The 19,940-nt window shown below is 42.3% G+C and overlaps 1 protein-coding gene across 3 annotated transcripts in view; it reads right to left on the bottom strand.

Moving 5' to 3' along the window:
• Positions 1–12,308: 12,308 nt before the first annotated feature.
• STN1 (STN1 subunit of CST complex) overlaps positions 12,309–19,940 on the bottom strand; it is a 109,091-nt gene continuing 101,459 nt past the window's right edge. For all 3 annotated transcript variants that reach the window (XM_033941268.1, XM_033941266.1, XM_033941269.1), the window contains exon 10: positions 12,309–13,569. In XM_033941268.1, coding sequence (XP_033797159.1) covers positions 13,412–13,569 — 158 coding nt within the window. In that variant the 3' untranslated portion in view covers positions 12,309–13,411. The remainder of the gene's footprint in view (positions 13,570–19,940) is intronic.

Raw genomic sequence — 19,940 nt, forward strand, 5'->3', positions numbered from 1 at the left:
TGCTATCTTACCGCCCTGCTACTGCTGCTAAAGCTGACAGGAAGTCTTCTTTCCGACGTCAATTCTGACGTCGGAGAGGACGTTCTGGGCCAGCCAGGCAGCGACTGGCTGGCCCAGAACGTCCTCTCCGACGTCAGAATTGACGTCGGAAAGAAGACTTCCTGTCAGCTTTAGCAGTAGCAGCAGCAGCAGGGCGGTAAGATAGCAGCCGACCCGGGGAAAGGAAGGAGGGAGGGAGGCTTTTTTTTTGCAACAGGGAGGGAAAGACGTAGGCAGGCAAGCAGGCTGGCTTTGGCCAGGGAGGGAGGGAGAGAGGTAGACAGGCAGGCAGGCTGGCTTCGGGGGTGGGGGTGGGACAAAGTGTGGAAGGCAGTGAGAGGGACATAGGAAGGAGGCACTGGGGGCACTAAAGACATGGGAAGGAGGCACTGGGGGTACTAAGGACATAGGAAGGAAAGAGGGAGGGAATAGAAATGGACAATTCTTGGGCCTGAGTGCAGAAAGAAAGAAATGAAAGAAAGGATACACAGACAGAAGGAAACGCAACCAGAGACTCATGAAATCACCAGACAGCAAAGGTAGGAAAAATGATTTTATTTTCAATTTAGTGATCAAAACTTGTCAGTTTTGAGAATTTATATCTGCTCTCTATATTTTGCACTTTGTCTATAGTTACTGAGGTGACCGAGTTCACAGAGATGGGGCGGAAACAGGGTTTTAAAATTTTAATCCTAGTAGTTTGCCGGTCCACAAAATAATTATTTTATTTCTGCTGGTCCATGGGTGTAAAAAGGTTGAAAAACACTGGTATAACGTCTCAACTGGCTGCAAATTTGGATATCAGCTATTGATCTGCATAAATTTCCATAATGAATGATGACTTGGGATACAGGAAAGTCTGTGCACGCTGGGTTCCCAAACACTTTACTGATCTGCACAAGCAACAGCATGTGGTGGTTGGGACCCAGTTCCTGAAACGCCATGAAGATCTGAGTATTCTGGAGAGAATTGTCACTGGCGACGAGACATGGGGGCATCACTGCGACCTGGAGAGCAACAGACAATGTATGATGAAGGAAGCGGTGCTCACGTGGCTTCGGGAGCAGTTGAAAATCTTTTCTGCAGGAATACAGAAACTAATTGAACAATAGAACAAATGTGTCCTTTTGCATGGGGTCTATGTGGAAAAGTGATGTTCATTTGCTCACAGTCACTTCTATTAAAGCTGTTAAATGTATTTTTGCCTTTATTTTTTTGATTTACCCTCGTATATCTCCACCTTTAATTATGCAATAACCGTATCTTGTGCTGCTGTAACATCTTCAGGATCTTACTTGCCTGACTTATGAGGCATCATCAGGGGATTAACCTTTAAGAGCTACACAGCACAAAGCTTTTAGGAATGGTACCAGTTATGTGATTGGATGACCCAATTTAGAGGTCGCTTGTGCCAATTTCAATACACATTGCAACTGCATGTAGGTATATACTTAGAGTAATCCAAGTTCCGCTCACATGAAATAAATATTTATATAGCATAAACAAGCGCACTGGTAATTAGTCAAGTTTCAAAACCCTGAAGTAAATAACCCATCATCATTGTTCTACAAAAGCAAGTGTCCTTGTGTGAGATCATGAAATTGGTTTCTTAATTTAAGGAGACACTGGGTCTTTTTTTAGGGCCATTTTCCCATCTTTCTTGCATAAGGTCCATAGAATCAGCAAGCTTTGTAATATCAAACTGGTATCTCCCCCCCTCTTCCCCTCCCCCCACCAGAATGACCAAGGTTCTTAACCGGGATCCAAAAACCTACCATCACTCAGGCACTGATGGGAAATTTAACTCAGGGTAATGAGTAGCAAATTAATGCCACGATTATAATGCGGCATGAATTTGCATGCTCATTAATTCGAGCTTGCCATGCTGATTTTTCAGTGCTGGGTTTGCGAGTTTTCTCTACAGAAAATCTAAGCATGAGCCCACTAGTGACTTTACACATGAGCAGGGGAGACCCAAATTCCAGGTAGAGAGCTGCACGGGAACGGGGACGACGGGAATCCCGCGGGTTCCCCCTTCGGGTGATGGGGATCCCGTGGGGACACCCCCTAGGGTCACGGGGATCCCGTGGACACGCCCCCTAGGGTCACGGGGATCCCGTGGGGATGCCCCTCGTGCTCTTGGGGATCCCGCAGGGTTCAATATAACTCGAGCCGCGAGGCTCATCTGATTTTCTCTGGTTTGTTTAAATCTACTACTTAGTAGCTTCATCGCATGCCTCCTAGTAGTTTTGGAAAGAGTAATCAAGCGATTCACAACTACCCTTTCCACTTCACTAGGTATTTTATAGACCTCTATCATATCACCCCTGATTCGCCTCTTCTCCAAGCTGAAGAACCCTAGCCACTCTATCCTCTCCTCATAGAAAAGTCATCCCAAATGTAGACAGCCTTCAGAAATAAGTGACGAGCTATCGCCCAAGACCAAATCCTTTGGGCTTCCTGACACAACAGGCGAGAGCCCGTCCCTCCCTGTTTGTTGATGTAGTACATTGCAACTTGATTGTCTGTGCAAATGAGTAGTACTTGAGGAAAGAGAAGATGTTGAAACGCCTTGAGGGCATAAAACATCGCTCGGAGTTCCAGGAAATTGATGTGGTGTTTCTTTTCCTGGGTAGTCCAAAACCCCTGACTCGTTCAAGTGAGCTCCAGTTTATTATTTTTGTCACCCTTCTCTGTACCTTTTCTAATTCTGCTATATCTTTTTTGAGATACAGCAACCAGAACTGCACACCGTATTCAAGTTGTAGTCGTACCATAGAGGAATACAAGGGCATTACAGTGTTCTCCCGGTCGTTCGTGGTTGGCAGTTCGCAGTCCCGGTCATCCGCGGTATTTTCTGACCGCAAACCACCGACAAGGAGAGGGCAGCGGGAGAGGCAGGAGAGAGCAGCCGGAACGCCGTGAGTGTAGGAAATCATTCGCGATACGCTCCGATTGCCTCTTCCTGCACTAAGTCGGGCCTTATCCAATCAGGAGCTGCTTTGATACGCACTTGATTGGCTAAGGCCCGACTTAGTGCAGGAAGAGGCAGTTGGAGCGTACCGCGAGTGATTTCCTGCACTTGCGGCGCTCCGGCTGCTCTCCTGCTGCCCTCTCCCGGCTCCCCCCTGAAAAACTGTATCCGCGGTTTTTCGAGGTTCGCGGGGGGAGCTAGGAACCCCCGTGAATATTGGGGGGAGTACTGTATAACATTTTCATCTTTGTTTTCCATTCCTTTCTTGATAATTCCTAACATTCTATTTGCTTTTTTTAGCCGCCGCTGCCGCACATTGAGCTGAGGATTTCCAACATATCCTCAACAATGACACCTAGATCCATTTCCTGGGCAGTGACTCCTAACATAGAACCAAGCATGACATAGCTATAGTTCGGGTTCCTCTTTCCCACATGCATCACTTTGCACTCGCTGACATTAAACATCATCTGCCATTTGATGCCCAGTCTTCTTTTTCACAATCCTTTTGTAATTTAACAACTTTGAACAATTTTGTGTCTCTATAGTCCAGTCAATACAATGATGGTCCTTGTCCAAAAGCCACATGGATTCCCCTCAAATCCTAATTTATAGCCTTTCAAACAGCAGGTGTCATTAAGCAATGGCCAGACTCTTCTTACACAAAACTCAAACCAAAAAAAACCTACGACTATTATTAATATTTTCTGTAGCGCTACTAGGCGTACACAGAGCTGTACAAATTATACGCAGGCTCACAATCTAAGTTTTGTACTTGGGGTAATGGAGTACCAAGTGACCTGCCCAGGAAATATATCGAAAGGCAAGAACGGTGGAGATTACCTGCTGGTGCAAAAATGTGTTAGTCCAAATAATTTTGTACCACTAGGTCGTCTCCACTGTGCTTGGCTTTGAATCTTCTTCCAAACAGAGTCTGTGGTCCTTGCAGTAACTGCCAACCTGGACTAGTCAGGTAGCAAAAGTAGGGTTTAGGAATCAAACCGGTTTATTTTTTAACAAGGAGCTATCAGGTTAATCCCAGGTTAGATAGGATTTCTTGCACAACATAGGGGGGGGGGGGGTGCCAGTAGTTACCCTATGAACTAAAAATTGTGTTTAGAAAACTGACGTCAATGGACTGTGTTTATGTGCTATGTACATGTTATTATACACAACTGATTATGCACTTCCATACCCAAACTGATAGTTGAAACTTCAGAGGAACAGCAGTGCCTTAACTTTACAGTAAACACTTCTATAAAGAGAAACTTTAAATACTGTACTTTAAACTAGCAGATGTTCAAGTCATTTTGCCTTGTCTACAACTGTAAAAATGAACTTTCTTTCACCCAGACACTTCCAACTCTTTCTCAGTACCAAATCTCTTTTATTGTAAGACTTCTTTGTAGAAACATTTAGCATTTTTTTAATTCAAAATTTCAATTAATGTACTAACAAACACTAAAGAAAATATACAAAGGAAAATCTATAAATTACACTAATAATTTCTAGTCTACATCAAGAGAGAACTTTGCTAGAAAACAGAGGAATCAATCTTCCAGTATTAATAAAAAATAAATAGGCTTGGAAAAATAATTAAACATCTGACCAACAATTCTAAACAAATGAAAATGAATGATTGATAATTCTGTTATCTAAAAGTAAATTCTCCATCTAAAAAAACATAGGAATTGCCTTTTTATGTCACCAGAATCCAAAAACAACAAAATTCCAGACTGTTGAACCTATCACATGAATACTAAACAAAGATATACATGCTCGTAAATTATGAAATATTTGTGTGCTCGTGGAATAAGTAGTTCTAAGGAATGGCAATCAAGTTAAACAACCATACAGTCATCTTTAATTCTAATCATAGCACACATGACAATTGTGCCACCTGTTCTTGCCACCAAAAAATAATAAACTGTACTTTTTGCAAAAACTTGCAAAATGGAAAGCCTTGGCCCTGGCGCGGCTTGCATTTCATAACGGCTGCTACATGAAGCCAAAGAGCCCAAATACAAAATTCAAAAACGACGTTCCTGTATGTGTAACTAAGGGCTCCTTTTACTAAGCTGCGCTGGCGTTTTTAGCGCACGCTGCAGATTAATGCACGCTAACCTCCACACTACGTGGGAAAACTAACATCAGCTCAATGGAGGCATTAGCGTCTAGCGTGCGGGGCATTGTAGCGCGTGCTAAAACCGCTAGCGCAGCTTAGTAAAAGGAGCCCTACATTTTCTTTAAACTAAAATTTGTCATATATCACCAGACATTTACAAGGGAATTGGAAAGAAAAAAAAAAAAAGTGGCTCCAATGGCCACCACTCTAGGCTTAAGTTGTAAAAAAGAAAAAAGTCTTCCACTTAAACCAGGGGTGTCCAATGTCGGTCCTCGAGGGCCGCAGTCCAGTTGGATTTTCAGGATTTCCCCAATGAATATACATGAGGTCTATTTGCATGCACTGCTTTCATTGTATGCTAATAGATCTCATGCATATTCATTGGGGAAATCCTGAAAACCCGACTGGATTGCGGCCCTCGAGGACCGACATTGGACACCCCTGACTTAAACTGAGTAGATCTATGGTCAAACTATAACAGGGGTAAGGAACTCCGGTCCTTGAGAGCTGTATTCCAGTCGGGTTTTCAGGATTTCTCCAATTAATTTGCATGAGATCTATTTGCATGCACTGCTTTCAATGCATATTCATTGGGGAAATCCTGAAAACCCAACTGGAATACAGCTCTCGAGGACCAGAGTTCCCTATCCCTGAACTATAACAATGTTTCAAGATGTCTTCAGAACAACAAATCTTTTTTTTTTTAGATAGGCTTTTAATACAAAGATTTTTTAAGCATAAATTGTAACTGCCCATTATTGACCAAACTCTGCCTCAGAATACACACAGGTTGCATATAAGCACAGGCTTTCTTGGCACCGTGTGTACTTTCCATGTAACCCATTTTATAAGGGCCTTTAACATGCAGAGAATCCTTTATACCAGGGGTAGGGAACTCCGGTCCTCGAGAGCTGTATTCCAGTCGGGTTTTCAGGATTTCCCCAATGAATATGCATTGAAAGCAGTGCATGCAAATAGATCTCATGCATATTCATTGGGGAAATCCTGAAAACCCGACTGGGTTGCGGCCCTCGAGGAGGGACTTTGACACCTCTGTTTTAGACAGATGGATAGTATCCTCATGGCCACGTGCCATTTGCAGAAGGAATCCACTCTGGACTTTTCCTTTTGCCTCTGCAGTACTTCACTGGGCTCCTTAGCACCACCTGCAGTGAGAGCCACCCAATAAACGTGAAGTAGAGGCACCTATAGCAAACAGGCTCAAAAACACACTGTTCTGCTCAAGAAACAAAATCAAACTAATATTAACCACCAACAAAGGCATCAAAGGAGCTCAAAAATTACTCCCATATAAAATGGAAACATATATATACAGAATTCTTCCCAGCCCCCAAGGGCTGACATATATCCAAGAATCAGCTTGGAGAAACAGACTGAAAGAGTAGGCAGGCGCAGAAAGGACAGGGCGGAAGTCTAGAATGTCTCACCTATCTATTGAAAAAGAGCTTTTTTTCCAGTGCAAAAGATGAGACATTCTAGACAGATGGGATGTACAAAAATGGTCCCCAAAAAGCTAGGGCATGCTTGCTGCGTCGGCCTGTCAGACCGGGGACCCAAAGGCAGAGTCCTGTCTCGCTGCCACATCCACTCTGTAAAACCTGGCAAACGTGTGAAGGGAAGACCCTGCAAATCTCCTCAGGGGAGACAGCTCTAGCTTTGGCCCATGAAGAAGCCATACTCCTGGAAGAATATACTATGACAGAAACTGGGGACTGTTTCCCAAAAAGAATGTAGGCTGATGAAATGGCCCTATGGGTTCCATCTGGAAATTGTGGCCTTGGAAGCAGAAGTGCTTGCTTAACAGAATGAGTCAGCACAAACAGATGGTCAGAGAGAAAAAAGTTGTTAGTGACTTCCAGGTAGCGGAGAAGCACTCTGTGCACATCCAGTTTCTTCAAAAGGCGATCTTGTGTCTTGGAACCAGTAGGCTGAAAAGCAGGCAAACATACTTCCTGATCTGTTCCCCCCCTTTTAGCCTAACTTTTAGACCAGTGGTTCCCAAACCTGTCCTGGGGGACCCCCCAGCCAGTCAGGTTTTCAAGATATCCCTAATGAATATGCATAAGAGAGATTTGCATATAATGGAAGTGACAGGTATGCAAATCTCTCTCATGCATATTCATTAGGGATATCTTAAAAACCTGACTGCCTGGGGGTCCCCCAGGACAGGTTTGGGAACCACTGTTTTAGATAGACAATGTTTTTATAAATTGCTTAGGATTTGTAAATGGTATACCTTAATAAACTTGAAACTTGATTAACATGGAAAGTTGAAACCACCTTCGGAAGGAAGGAAGGAACCATCGAAGGGAAACCCCAGTCTCAGAGATATGGAGAAACGAAAGAGCCTGAACTTCAGACATATGTCTCACCGAAGTAAGGGCAACCACAAAAATGGTCTTAAGCATCAAGTCTAAGAGGAAAGCATCTCAAAGGGGCTCAAAAGGAGCCTTGGTAAGGCAAGACAGCACCAGGTTAAGGTCCCAGGAAGGGAATGGTTGCTTAACCGGCAGTCTGACATGAAGAGCCCCCTTCAGAAATCTAGCAACATTAGGATGAGACGCCAAGGAGGACCGACGATCCTGGGATCTAAAATAAGAGAGCCCAGCCACCTGAACCCGAAGAGTTGCCACAGTGAGGCCCTTATCTAGGATGGCCTGAAGAAAGATGAGAATAATCGAGCTCGGAGCTGAAAAGGGTCCACCTGGCCCTAAGCGTACCAAGGTTGAAGGCCTTCCACGCTTTAGCGTTAAGTAGAAACTGTGGATAACCACAGCAAAATATCCTTTGTGTTCTAAGGCTGCATGCTCAAGAGCCATGCCATGGCCATGAGGTCGAAGAGGGGTCAACCCCTGTGCCGCACTATGGTTTGGAACACTGCTGTTGCGGACTGATAGACACGTACCGGGACAGACAGAGGCAAAAAGACACAGCCAACACCCTGTGAGACACCGCCAAGTCTAAAGGCGCCCAAAAGCCTGTGCTCGACCCCTGCTTAAACATAGATGACACCACTTCAGGGATGTCCCCGAGCTCCAAAGAAAACTATGCAGGCTGACTAACAGGTACCCACTGGGACTGGCCTGTCAGCTACAGACTGAAGTCTGTATATTCTCAAAGCAAGCAGAGTGGAAAATGCTCCGAGCACTAGAAACCTTGAAAAAGGGATGAAAAATACACTGAATAAAATAATAAAAAGTGGAGAGCAGAGAAAACACTCCTGCAGGCACTGCAGGTGAAGCTAAGGAGCCCAGTGAAGTACAGCAGAGGCAAAAGGAAAAAATCCAGAGTGGATTCGTTTTGCAGTGCCATGTGGCCATGGGGATACTATCCATCTGTTTAGAATGTCTCACCTATTGCATTGGAAAAATTAATTCTAGTCATGTATATGCCCAGAAAACTAACTTGGAGATGTTGCCATCTATAATTGTGAGATCAATTAAGAGAGTCTGTTTTGGTAATCACAACAAAAATCAAAACTTCAGAAGAACTGGGATCCCATAATATGCACCCATTACTAAGCCAGAAACACCACTATGGCTGGGTTTTTTTTATTTATTTTTTTAAATCTATATTCATTTTCAAATCAAACAATAAGTGCACAAAAATATAATATAAAAGTAATTTCCATATAGCACTATAGTATCTAACACATAAATCTAATAGTGTAAAATCCCCAATCCACCCACCCTTCATCACATTCTCAACTAAAATAGAATATTCTATACAACATACTAGTCTTATAGCCCATTACATTAACGGGTTCTAGAATATGTGTGTGTGTCTCTCTTTATTTCTTTCTCTCTTTCTCCTTAGCCGCTTTCTTTCTTCCTTTTACCTCCCCTGTGTCCACCACCACCCCTTCACTGCTCTCCTTATGCAGCAGCAGGCCTTCTCCCTTTGTTTTACCTCCCCCCTGTCCATCAGCACCTCTTTCCTTCACATTCCCTCCTCCTCCATTTCCCTCCCTCCACACCAGTTCCCTGTGCACCTGCTCCTGTCTTCTTTTCTTTCTCCCTTCCTCCCTCTGTCTGTCCGAAGCAGCATTCCCTCCCCCTCCATTTCCCTTCCCCCACACCAGTTCCCTGTGCACCTGCCCCTGTGTCTTCTTTTCTTTCTCCCTTCCTCCTTCTGTCTGTCTGTCCAAAGCAGCATTCCCTCCCCCTTCCATTTCCCTCCCCCCACCAGTTTCCTGTGCCTGCATTAGCGTTTCCTCTACCCACTTTCCCTTCCCGCAGGCCCGACTACACATGGCGATTTAAGCAGCGTGTCAGCAGTCTTCACATGCTGCTTCGGGTCCTTCTACTGCCCTGATTTACTCTGGCACGTCCGGAGCAAATCAGGGCAGTAGAAGGGCCCGAAGCAGCGTGTGAAGACTGCTGACACGCTGCTTAAATCGCCAGTCGGGCCCGCGGTAAGGGAAGAGGGGAGGGGCGGCAAATGAGTCGGGTCCCGGGCAGCGGAAAGTTGCTGGGCTCCTTGGTGGGGGCGCTGAGTGGCCGCGATCCCTCTCCTCCCAGACCCCCCCCCCCACGGAGGAACGGCGGTTACAGTCGCTGGCTTCGGCGTCTTCTATCCACTGCGGCCAACCCTAGCGGAAACAGGAAGTAGTCAGAGAGGGCGGCCCGCAGTGGACAGAAGATAGCAAAGCCAGGTGAAGACAGCATTTAAAAGCGGGTGAGCCGGCGAGAAGGAGGAGGTGTTGGTTTTGGCAGTGAGTGAGGGCGGGAGGGGGGAGTCACCGGCTGTGCTGTGCTTTCCCGATCTCAGTGGCGCTGCCGTTGGTGTCAGAGCTTGCCGCCTTTGTGAGGTAATACGCGCGCATGCGCACTCGTGCGGCCACATCCCGACAGAAAAGAGATCAGGGAACATGTTTTGCTACTGCGCATGCGCGGGCTAGCATTTTATTATTTAAGATTATAACATATTGTATTAAATTACATCCCAAATCCACCCTCCCCCTTGAGTGTGCTAGATAAAACTAAGAATTCATCACAATACTTTTCCAATGGTCCCCATATCTTTACAAAGTTATTATAGTTCCCATTTTGTACCGCTATTGTTCTTTCCATCTTAAAAATATGGCATAACGAATTCCACCAGAATGTGTAATTAAGGTTCTTGTGATTTTTCCAATAATTGGTAATATGTTGAATGGCAACCCCTGTCATAACTAATAAAAGTTTATTATTATGTGACGATATTTGACTCCTCTTCCTCATAGCCATTCCAAATAAAACAGTATCATAGGAAAGCACAACATGGTTTTCCAATAAAGAGTTTATTTGAGTCCCGATTGAATTCCAAAATAACTTGATGAAGGGACAATAATAAAGTAGATGATCTAATGTCCCTGGTTCCAGATTACAGTGCCAGCATTTATTAGACTTAGAGCTATCTAATTTTTGTAAACGAACAGGGGTCCAAAACGCTCTATGTAACAAAAAGAACCAAGTTTGCCTCATGGATGCTGACACTGTACATCTCATTCTCCAAGACCAAATTTGTGGCCATTGAGATGCAGAAATCTGATGCTTAATCTCAATGCTCCAAATGTCTCTGAGACCACAATTTGTTTTTTTTTATTCAAATATCCAGATAGTAATTTATACCACAATGCGGCTTGATGTCCTAGGAAGTCTGCTTGGAAGCATATGAACTCCAGACTATATTGATTGTTAAGACTTTTCCATTCAGGGAACCCCACCTGAATAGCCTGCTTCAATTGCAACCATTTAAAACTTTGTGACTTATTAAGACCAAATCTATGTTGCAATTGTGAAAATTCAAGCAGTTTACCATCTGAAATAACATCATTCAGAGTTCGAATGCCTGCAATAATCCAGTTCTTCCAAAGGACTTGGGCTCCGCCTATTTTAATCTTGGAGTTTATCCATAAGTATTGATTAGTTGATTTATTAATTGGAATAGGTGTTAAATTACTAATGTATCTCAATGACTTCCATGTATCCATTAAAATTTTGTTCTCCCTATATCTCCTAGGCATATTAATACTTGGTACATGAACTAAATTCAAAGGAAACAAAAGGCGCCATTCTAAATATAACCAATCTGGTGCATTATCTATGAGTTCTGGCAGGATCCAATACATACCCTGACGTAAAATATAGGCTTGATGGTACCTATAAAAATTTGGAAAATTTACCCCGCCCTCCTCAATTGGCTTTTGCAAGGATACTAAAGCAATTCTAGGCATTTTACCAAGCCAAAGAAATTTCGTAAGAATACCATTAAGCTTTTTATAAAAGGACCCTTGGAAAAAAATTGGTATCATACTCATTTGATAACAAACCACAGGCAGAATCATCATTTTAAGTTTTTAATGTTTTTTTTTTTTTTTACCAGAGCAGAGTTGGGAGAAGGAAGGGGTAAAGTATTAGGTCAGGGGCATCCAACCTTGGCCCTCGCAAGGTTGGGTTTTCAGGATTTCCCAAATGAATATGCACATGATCTGTCTGCATACAATGGAAGCAGTGCATGCAAATAGATCTCATGCAAATTCACTGGGGAAATTCTGAAAACCTGACTGGATTGTGGCCCTCGAGGACTGACATTTGACAACCCTAGATTAGGAGCTTTCTGGAAAAGCAGAAACACTCTCTGCAGAATTAAGATCAGTGCAGCTGCCCTTCTGATAAACACACAGAAACTATGAAGAATATCAAACATAAAGCTACCAGTGTTCTGACAATACAGAGGGTTTTCTCCTGCAGGATGATTCTTACTCCACAAATTTGTGAACATTTCAAAAGCTACATCTAATATTCTGTTTAGCAAATTCCAAAATGAACTGAAAGAACCCAACCTTTTCCTACGAGACCTTTGTTTATATCACAGAATACTTGCCACTTCTGCTCCAGGGAGACTGTGGCTGAGGTAATACAGTTTGACAGTGCCTCTGCAGAGCTGTGTGGGAAAGTCTGTACTGCTCTTGAATTTATTCATTATCAGTCCCTCCTTCATAAATCAAAATTCAACAAGAATCCCATCTAATAACAAGATATCTATGCTTTAGCTTTCTGCATAGCACACTGTTGGGATTACCAATTTTTTATTTTTTTTTTTACCCAAAATAGTTCTCATCATATTTTAGCCAGGACAATCAGAAATAATAGCATAGCACTAATATATAATTAAGGAAATATTTTATCAGTAATTGCAAAACTGCATCCTCCACCAAGACAAAAACGTAAAAAATACATATGTATTTCAAAAAGATGAATGTGCACACCATGGTTTAGTTAAAAACACATTTCACTGTAAATGAATGATAGCCATAATTTAAAGGCATGAAAACACCCTTTCCAGATGTAGGGTGTTCCTGTACAGGAAAAATATGTCCATTAAAGTTGTATACGTGGCAAATGAAACTTGAGTTTGAGTCTCCTGTCCAATGGGACCCAAAGCACCTCACAGAGGTTATGAGCTGACGCTCTAAGAAAGGAGGTAAGACAAATACTGTTACCATGATGGCCCCTGCTGGCAGAGAAGTGGTGCAGATAGGCACTTCCCTCCAACTGTTGGCCAGTTAGAGAACCGAGTATCCCATGCCTGCTCTCAGGAGAATGGTGGTTGACCACGTGACTCTGGCAGAACAAGAGATTTCAGTTTAAGTCTCCTGTTTGACATGATACACAGGGTTTGGATATATCCTAGAGGCAATGACCTCAATCCCAGAAAACGAGGGAACACAGCTGTTGTTACTATGGAGATAGCGATCAGCCAAAAGAGTGATGCTGGAGGTAGATCTTGCAGGATATATTTTTGGATTTCTGATCAACAAAACCACATGTCCTGTCCAAGGATACAACATTTAGGTGAGTAGTTTTCAATTATATCTTCATAGCAAACCTAGTCAGTCAGACTTTAGGATATCTATAATGAGTATGCATGAAATAGATTTGCATACCGAGACCACCATGGATGCAAAACTCTTTCATGTATATTCATTGTGGATATCCTGAAAACTTCAGCTGGCTGGGTGTGTCCCAAGGAATAGGATGATCCAGGGTGAATGGATAGGTGGGTTATATGGGAATATGAGACTAAAATAACAATATTCAATCAATACTTTTTCATTTAATTGGTATGAACAGTACAGCTTACAGCACTTTAGAAGGGTGCTGGAGCCATAAGCCCCATATGGAGCAGTAAGAAGCTGTTGAAGAGAAAAAATTAAACTGAATACATGGATCTGAAGTTAAAAAATTCTCTGTACTCTTTCTGCCTTCCTAGAAGGCTACATAGAACTTCTCCATAGTGCTGATAATATCGCTGTTTCTTTCCAGTGCATCCAGCGCACGTTGCATTACAGCTTCGGTCACACAGGGGCTGTAAATCTGTCGAACACCAGACAAGATGTGAAGAAAATGGCAACCTTTTTCAGCATCTAATTAAAAACAAGAAAAAAGCAGAAATAGTTCTCAATGAGTGCATCATAATTTTAAACAAAATACGCTCTACAAATGTCAATTGGTCTCATCTTTGAAAACCTGGCGCGCTTTGGCCTCGCTAAAGTTCACAGATGAAAAGGCAAGGATGACTGATAAAGACCTTGGACTGCAAACTGAGCTGTCAACTACAGAGTTACTAAACTCCTCCTTTTTCATCCTCCATTTTTGAATCCCTCTTTTCAAATAAAATGTCCAGGCTGGAAAGGTTCCTTCTCTGAGTTGCACCTACCCTCAATGCTGTTTCTTGGCTGGCAGATGTCATCTTGGCTTCCCATCGTCCCCAGGACAGGAAACCCAAACCCCAATTTTCCATGCCACAGTGCTACAGGATGTGAGTCACAGGTAGCATACCAGATTTCAGAACTGGTTTACCCTATTAAACATTTGCTTTGTTTACCTTGAAATATTTGTTAGATAGAAGTATCCCATCCCCTCTTCCTTATTTTCCTTTAAATAGTTTGATAGACAACGTAATGCTTTCAGTCATAATTTATGATCATATGAGCTAGGAATGATAAAGAAGGGGATCACAAACAGATCGGAGAGGGTTATCATGCCGCTGTACCAGGCCATGGTGCGCCCTCACCTGGAGTACTGCGTCCAGCACTGGTCGCCGTACATGAAGAAGGACACGATACTACTCGAAAGGGTCCAGAGAAGAGAAACTAAGATGGTTAAGGGGCTGGAGGAGTTGCCATATAGCGAAAGATTAGATAAACTGGGCCTCTTCTCCCTCGAACAGAGGAGATTGAGAGGGGACATGATCAAAACATTCAAGGTACTGAAGGGAATAGACTTAGTAGATAAGAACAGGTTGATCACCCTCTCCAAGGTAGGGAGAACGAGAGGACACTCTAAAATTGAAAGGGGATAGATTCCGTACGAACATAAGGAAGTTCTTCTTCACTCAGAGAGTGGTAGAAAACTGGAACGCTCTGCCGGAGTCTGTCATAGAGGAAAACACCCTCCAGGGATTCAAGACAAAGTTAGACAAGTTCCTGCTGAACAAGAACGTATGCAGATAGGGCTAGTCTCAGTTAGGGTGCTGGTCTTTGACCAGAGGGCGGCCGCGTGAGCAGACTGCTGGGCACGATGGACCACTGATCTGACCCAGCAGCGGCAATTCTTATGTTCTTATGAGACAGCCTCTTTCATGTTGGCAAAAACCTAGTACTTCGGCAATTCACCTATACTACAAACACTTGCCAACAAATATTCTGGTCTCTTGAACACTGCTTGAAGTAATAGTGCATCCTTAATAGATTTAATTTTAAATTTTAGAAAAACTTTAGACACAGATCTGAGGCTGTAATGCTTATTTTGCTTTCTGACAGCCGTAGACCTCTTTCTCCCTTCTTCCTGTATCATCAATTCAGCAGAAGCTCATTTACCAAAATAAGTACGTGGAGGTATGAATGAAGAACTGAAAAGTCCCCCTCGGGTAATATTTAAATTGGATCAATAAACATTTATTGTAAAGAAAAATTTTTCTATCGATTCAATCTGAGCAATGCAGGGCTTGGAATGAATAGAAAAATACTGGCCTTTAGAACAGGAATGTACAACTATGTAGCCTAGTGTTTAAAAAAAGTGGGTTGAGAATGAGGTAAGCCAGGATTCCAATCCTGCTTTTCCTACTAATACAATAGACTCTCTGTTAACCAGAACTCAAGCAACCAGAATTCTCAAGCAACTAGCAAAATAAGTAAAAAGAAATACTGTAATACTTTAAATAAAAATGAAAATAAAATCAATTTCTGGTGGAAATTTAAGTGTAAACTTGACATGCCATACCTGAATACACCCACACTTTGCCTACCACATGTAATGTAATGTAATGTAATTTATTTCTTATATACCGCTACATCCGTTAGGTTCTAAGCGGTTTACAGAAAATATACATTAAGATTAGAAATAAGAAAGGTACTTGAAAAATTCCCTTACTGTCCCGAAGGCTCACAATCTAACTAAAGTACCTGGAAGGTAATAGAGAAGTGAAAAGTAGAGTTAGAGGAAAAATAAAAATAAAATAAACATTTTAACAAGACAGCATTGATCTAAATACTTTGGAAGGTAGAAGAGAGGAGAGAAAGGAATAGAAGCAGAAGGGGGAGCCGTTGAACAGTAGAATTCTGGAGAAATTTAAATGAAAGAAATAGAACAAAACAAAGACAAAAGGCAAAACAATAGATAAGATTAAAGATAAATCATAAGCTGGAAAGAAAAATAAAATAAAACTTTGTCTTCAATCCACGGTTTCAGCGTCAGTGATGAAGTGGAGCAAGTAAGTTTAGGAGGAGCGATTGACGTTTCCAGAAAGGGCTTCTTCAGGGAAGAGACTTGGCAGACAGTCCTAGGAAGCCTATGTCTCCTCCCCTGCGATGTTCTCCCATCCATGTCCGGTAGTTTGGAACAGTTTATGGTATGGCATAGTATGAGGTATAGTATTAATTAAGCCTATTTTTAACAGTAACTCAAGCGACCAGAAACTACATTTATCTGGCATTTTATCTTATCTGGCATTTATCAATCCACTTGGGTGTTGGTTAACTGAGAGTCTACTGTATTTGTGTGATTAACCTAAAACAGAAACACAGTAAAACCTTGGTTTGCGAGCATAATTCGTTCTGAAACCATGCTTGTAATCCAAAACACTCACATATCAAAGCAAATTTCCCCATAAGAAATAATGGAAACTCGGACGATTTGTTCCACAACCCCAAAACTTTAATACAAAATACTATATGTACTTGTATTGCAAGACCTCACTTGTTTAGAACAGTGACTGAACTCTTGCAGCGTCAGAGAGAGAAGAACCATCAGCTGTTGTGATGATTTGACGCATCTATACTGTATGTACTTGTATTGCAAGACTTTGCTTGTTTAGAACAGTCACTACACTCTTGAAGTGTCAGAGAAGAACCATCGGCTCAGTTGTGATGTGTGTATACTGTATGTACTTGTATTGCAAGACATTGCTTGCATATTGTTACTTGCAATCCAAGGTTTTACGTATTCATCTACAGTAGTTCATAAAATGTAAACATCGGCATTTATCTGCATATCAGTTAACTACACTTCTCCCTCTGTATTTGCGGTTTCCGTATCTACGGTTTCAATTATTTGTGATTTTTCAGCCGCTGACTCCGCCCCCCCCCAAATCTCATCACTAGTTTTTTCCTTTTAATGTACAGTACCGATAAAAAAGTTTATCACTTACAATTACTGTACTGTAACTCTGAAAATCGCTGCTTCCATGCTTTCTCCCACAAATTTGCTGCTTCCATGTTTCCCAATGTGCACTGAGAAAAACACTGCTTCCCAGCATCCCTAGAAAGGCTTCTTCCCAGCATGCATGAAACCGCTGAAAAAACCAGCCCAAACACCTCAAGACACAAATAACTTGTTTTTTTTTTCCCTAAATCTTTATTCATTTTAACATATACATCAAGTGTACATTAAAATATGAACACAACATATTACATTATCACTTGATAATTCCATAACAATATATACCTAAAAGATTTATATCCCACCCCCATCTCATATCTATACATGAATAATATAATTCCTATGTATATTAATCAATTAAATTATGCACATATATATTAAATTATAATAACCCCCCCCCCTCATTCTTTCAATTATCATATAAGGAAAAAGAATAATAAATTAACATTAATCATTAATGATTATCATATGGATTGAAGACAAAGTTTTATTTTATTTTTCTTTCTTTCCAGCTTATGATTTATCTTTAATCTTATCTATTGTTTTGCCTTTTGTTCTATTTCTATCATTTAAATTTCTCCAGAATTCTACTGTTCAACGGCTCCCCCTTCTGCTTCTATTCCTTTCTCTCCTCTCTTCTACCTTCCAAAGTATTTAGATCAATGCTGTCTTGTTAAAATGTTTATTTTATTTTTATTTTTCCTCTAACTCTACTTTTCACTTCTCTATTACCCTCCAGGTACTTTAGTTAGATTGTGAGCCTTCGGGACAGTAAGGGAATTTTTCAAGTACCTTTCTTATTTCTAATCTTAATGTATATTTTCTGTAAACCGCTTAGAACCTAACGGATGTAGCGGTATATAAGAAATAAATTACATTACATTACATTATGATAATTTATTATTGGCCGCCACAAAAAATAAAATAAAATAAAAATGAAACGCTGTTCCGCAGCAAGAAGGCAAATCCTCAAGCAGCTGAGCTCCCTAGGAGCAAGTTTGCTGAGTTTTTGACCGAAGCCCGGGAGCATACTGCTCTGTTCGTCATGATGGAGAAAGTGGAAAGAGAATTTTCTCAGGTGCTTCCTGGCCCACAAGGACACCCCAGGCAGCTGGTAAAAGCTGTGTCCTAGTGCCAGCCCAGAGCCTCTAACTCCTGCTCTTCTTGCGGCTCGCCACACAATGAGACCGGCACCTGGAAGCGAGCAGGCTGCAACCCAAAGTAGTGCCGGTTCCAACTGTAGCACCAGCATCTGCCTTGGAGACTCTCTCCGCTCCTGCATCCAATGCCTTCTCCTCTTCTTCCTCAAAAACCACGAATAACTTTACGGAGAGGGTGGTGGATGCCTGGAATGCGCTCCCGAGAGAGGTGGTGGAGAGTAAAACTGTGACAGTTCAAAGAAGCGTGGGATGAACACAAAGAGTCTAGAATCAAAAAATAAGATTAAATATTGAACTAAGGCCAGTACTGGGCAGACTTGCACGGTCTGTGTCTGTATATGGCCGTTTGGTGGAGAATGGGCTGGGGAGGGCTTCAATGGCTGGGAGGGTGTAGATGGGCTGGAGTAAGTCTTAACAGAGATTTCGGCAGTTGGAATCCAAGCACAATACAGGGTAAAGCTTTGGATTCTTGCCCAGAAATAGCTAAGAAGAAAAAATTAAAAAATTTAAATTGAATCAGGTTGGGCAGACTGGATGGATCATTCGGGTCTTTATCTGCCGTCATCTACTATGTTACTATGTAATGCGTTATTCGCGGTTTCAACAGTAAAAACGATGTCACTTTCCCCAAACCGCAAACATATAAAAAAGTTATTTGCGTGTTTTTCATATTCGCGCCTACTTCCGGAATGCTTCCACCGTGAATACGGAGGGAGAAGTGTACTCATTTGGACCTGGAGTTTGCATTTTTTGAACTTGCTTGTGATTTTGAGGTTGCTGAAACAAATTTCTTTTCGAGCAAAGCAGTGCCGAAGTTCCCGAAGAAGGCTTTTGCCTTGAATAGCATGCGGAACTGTTAATGGGTTTTTGACTTTATACTTTCCAAAGATAAGTGCTGTGTTTATTTGCTTGTTCCAGCCTCATTGCTATACTACACCATTTGTTGCATCGATTTTTTGGACGCTGTTTTCTTGATTGTACAGCAGCAACTTAACACTTTTTGATTATTTTCATTAGATTTATTTAATATTGTCACATTTGATTCCAGGGATGTTTTCAAATTTACCCTTGTGGGTTTATTGAGTGTCAACTCTGAATTAAGGGGTTTTACTAATTTTCCCCTATTCATGAGTTGTGTAGACTGAGGACCCTCCCTCACTATATATTCTTATTTCAATTTCATTGGACTTTGTTGTCTTAGATCAGTGGTCTCAAACTCCAACCCTTTGCAGGGCCACATTTTGGATTTGTAGGTACTTGGAGGGCCTCAGAAAAAAATAGTTAATGCCTTATTAAAGAAACTAATGTTTAAGCCTGTTACATTAGCGGGTGCTAGAATATATGTCTGTCTGTCTTTCTTTCTTTCTGTGTCTCTCCCTGCCCCTGTCTCTGGCTGGCTGGCTTTTTTCTTTGTCTCTCTCTCCTTGGACGCTGGCTGCCTGTCTGTCTGTTTTTCTTTGTCTCTCTCATTGGCCACTGTCTGTCTTTTTTATTTGTCTCTCCTTGGACGCTGACTGTCTGTCGACTGTCTGTCTTTCTTCCTGTCTGTGTCTGTCCCTGGCCGCCTGTCTGTCTGTCTTTCTTTCTGTCTGGCCCCCCGCCTGCCTGTATTTCTCTGTTGCGCCATGCCTGCCTGTCTCTCCTTGGCCCCCTTCTATTCCCCCCCCTTCCCAGAGCAAAGAATGATTGCTGTCTGCCCCCCAGCACACCCCTCCCCCAAAGCAGCCCCCTTTCCTTCTCCCCCTCCACATCTTACCAGCATGGGACACCTCACAGTCGTTGCCGACACAAACAGCAAGCTGCCCCAAGCCAGCGCACATGCCGCAAGCCGCCCCACGCACATCAAATGGAATTCGGCACGGAGGTACACATCACGGCGGCAGGGATCTCGGCCTCCTAAGTGTACATGCGCGCTT

This window comes from Geotrypetes seraphini, chromosome 4, assembly GCF_902459505.1.
Source record: "Geotrypetes seraphini chromosome 4, aGeoSer1.1, whole genome shotgun sequence".
Classification (NCBI taxonomy): Eukaryota; Metazoa; Chordata; class Amphibia; order Gymnophiona; family Dermophiidae; genus Geotrypetes; species Geotrypetes seraphini.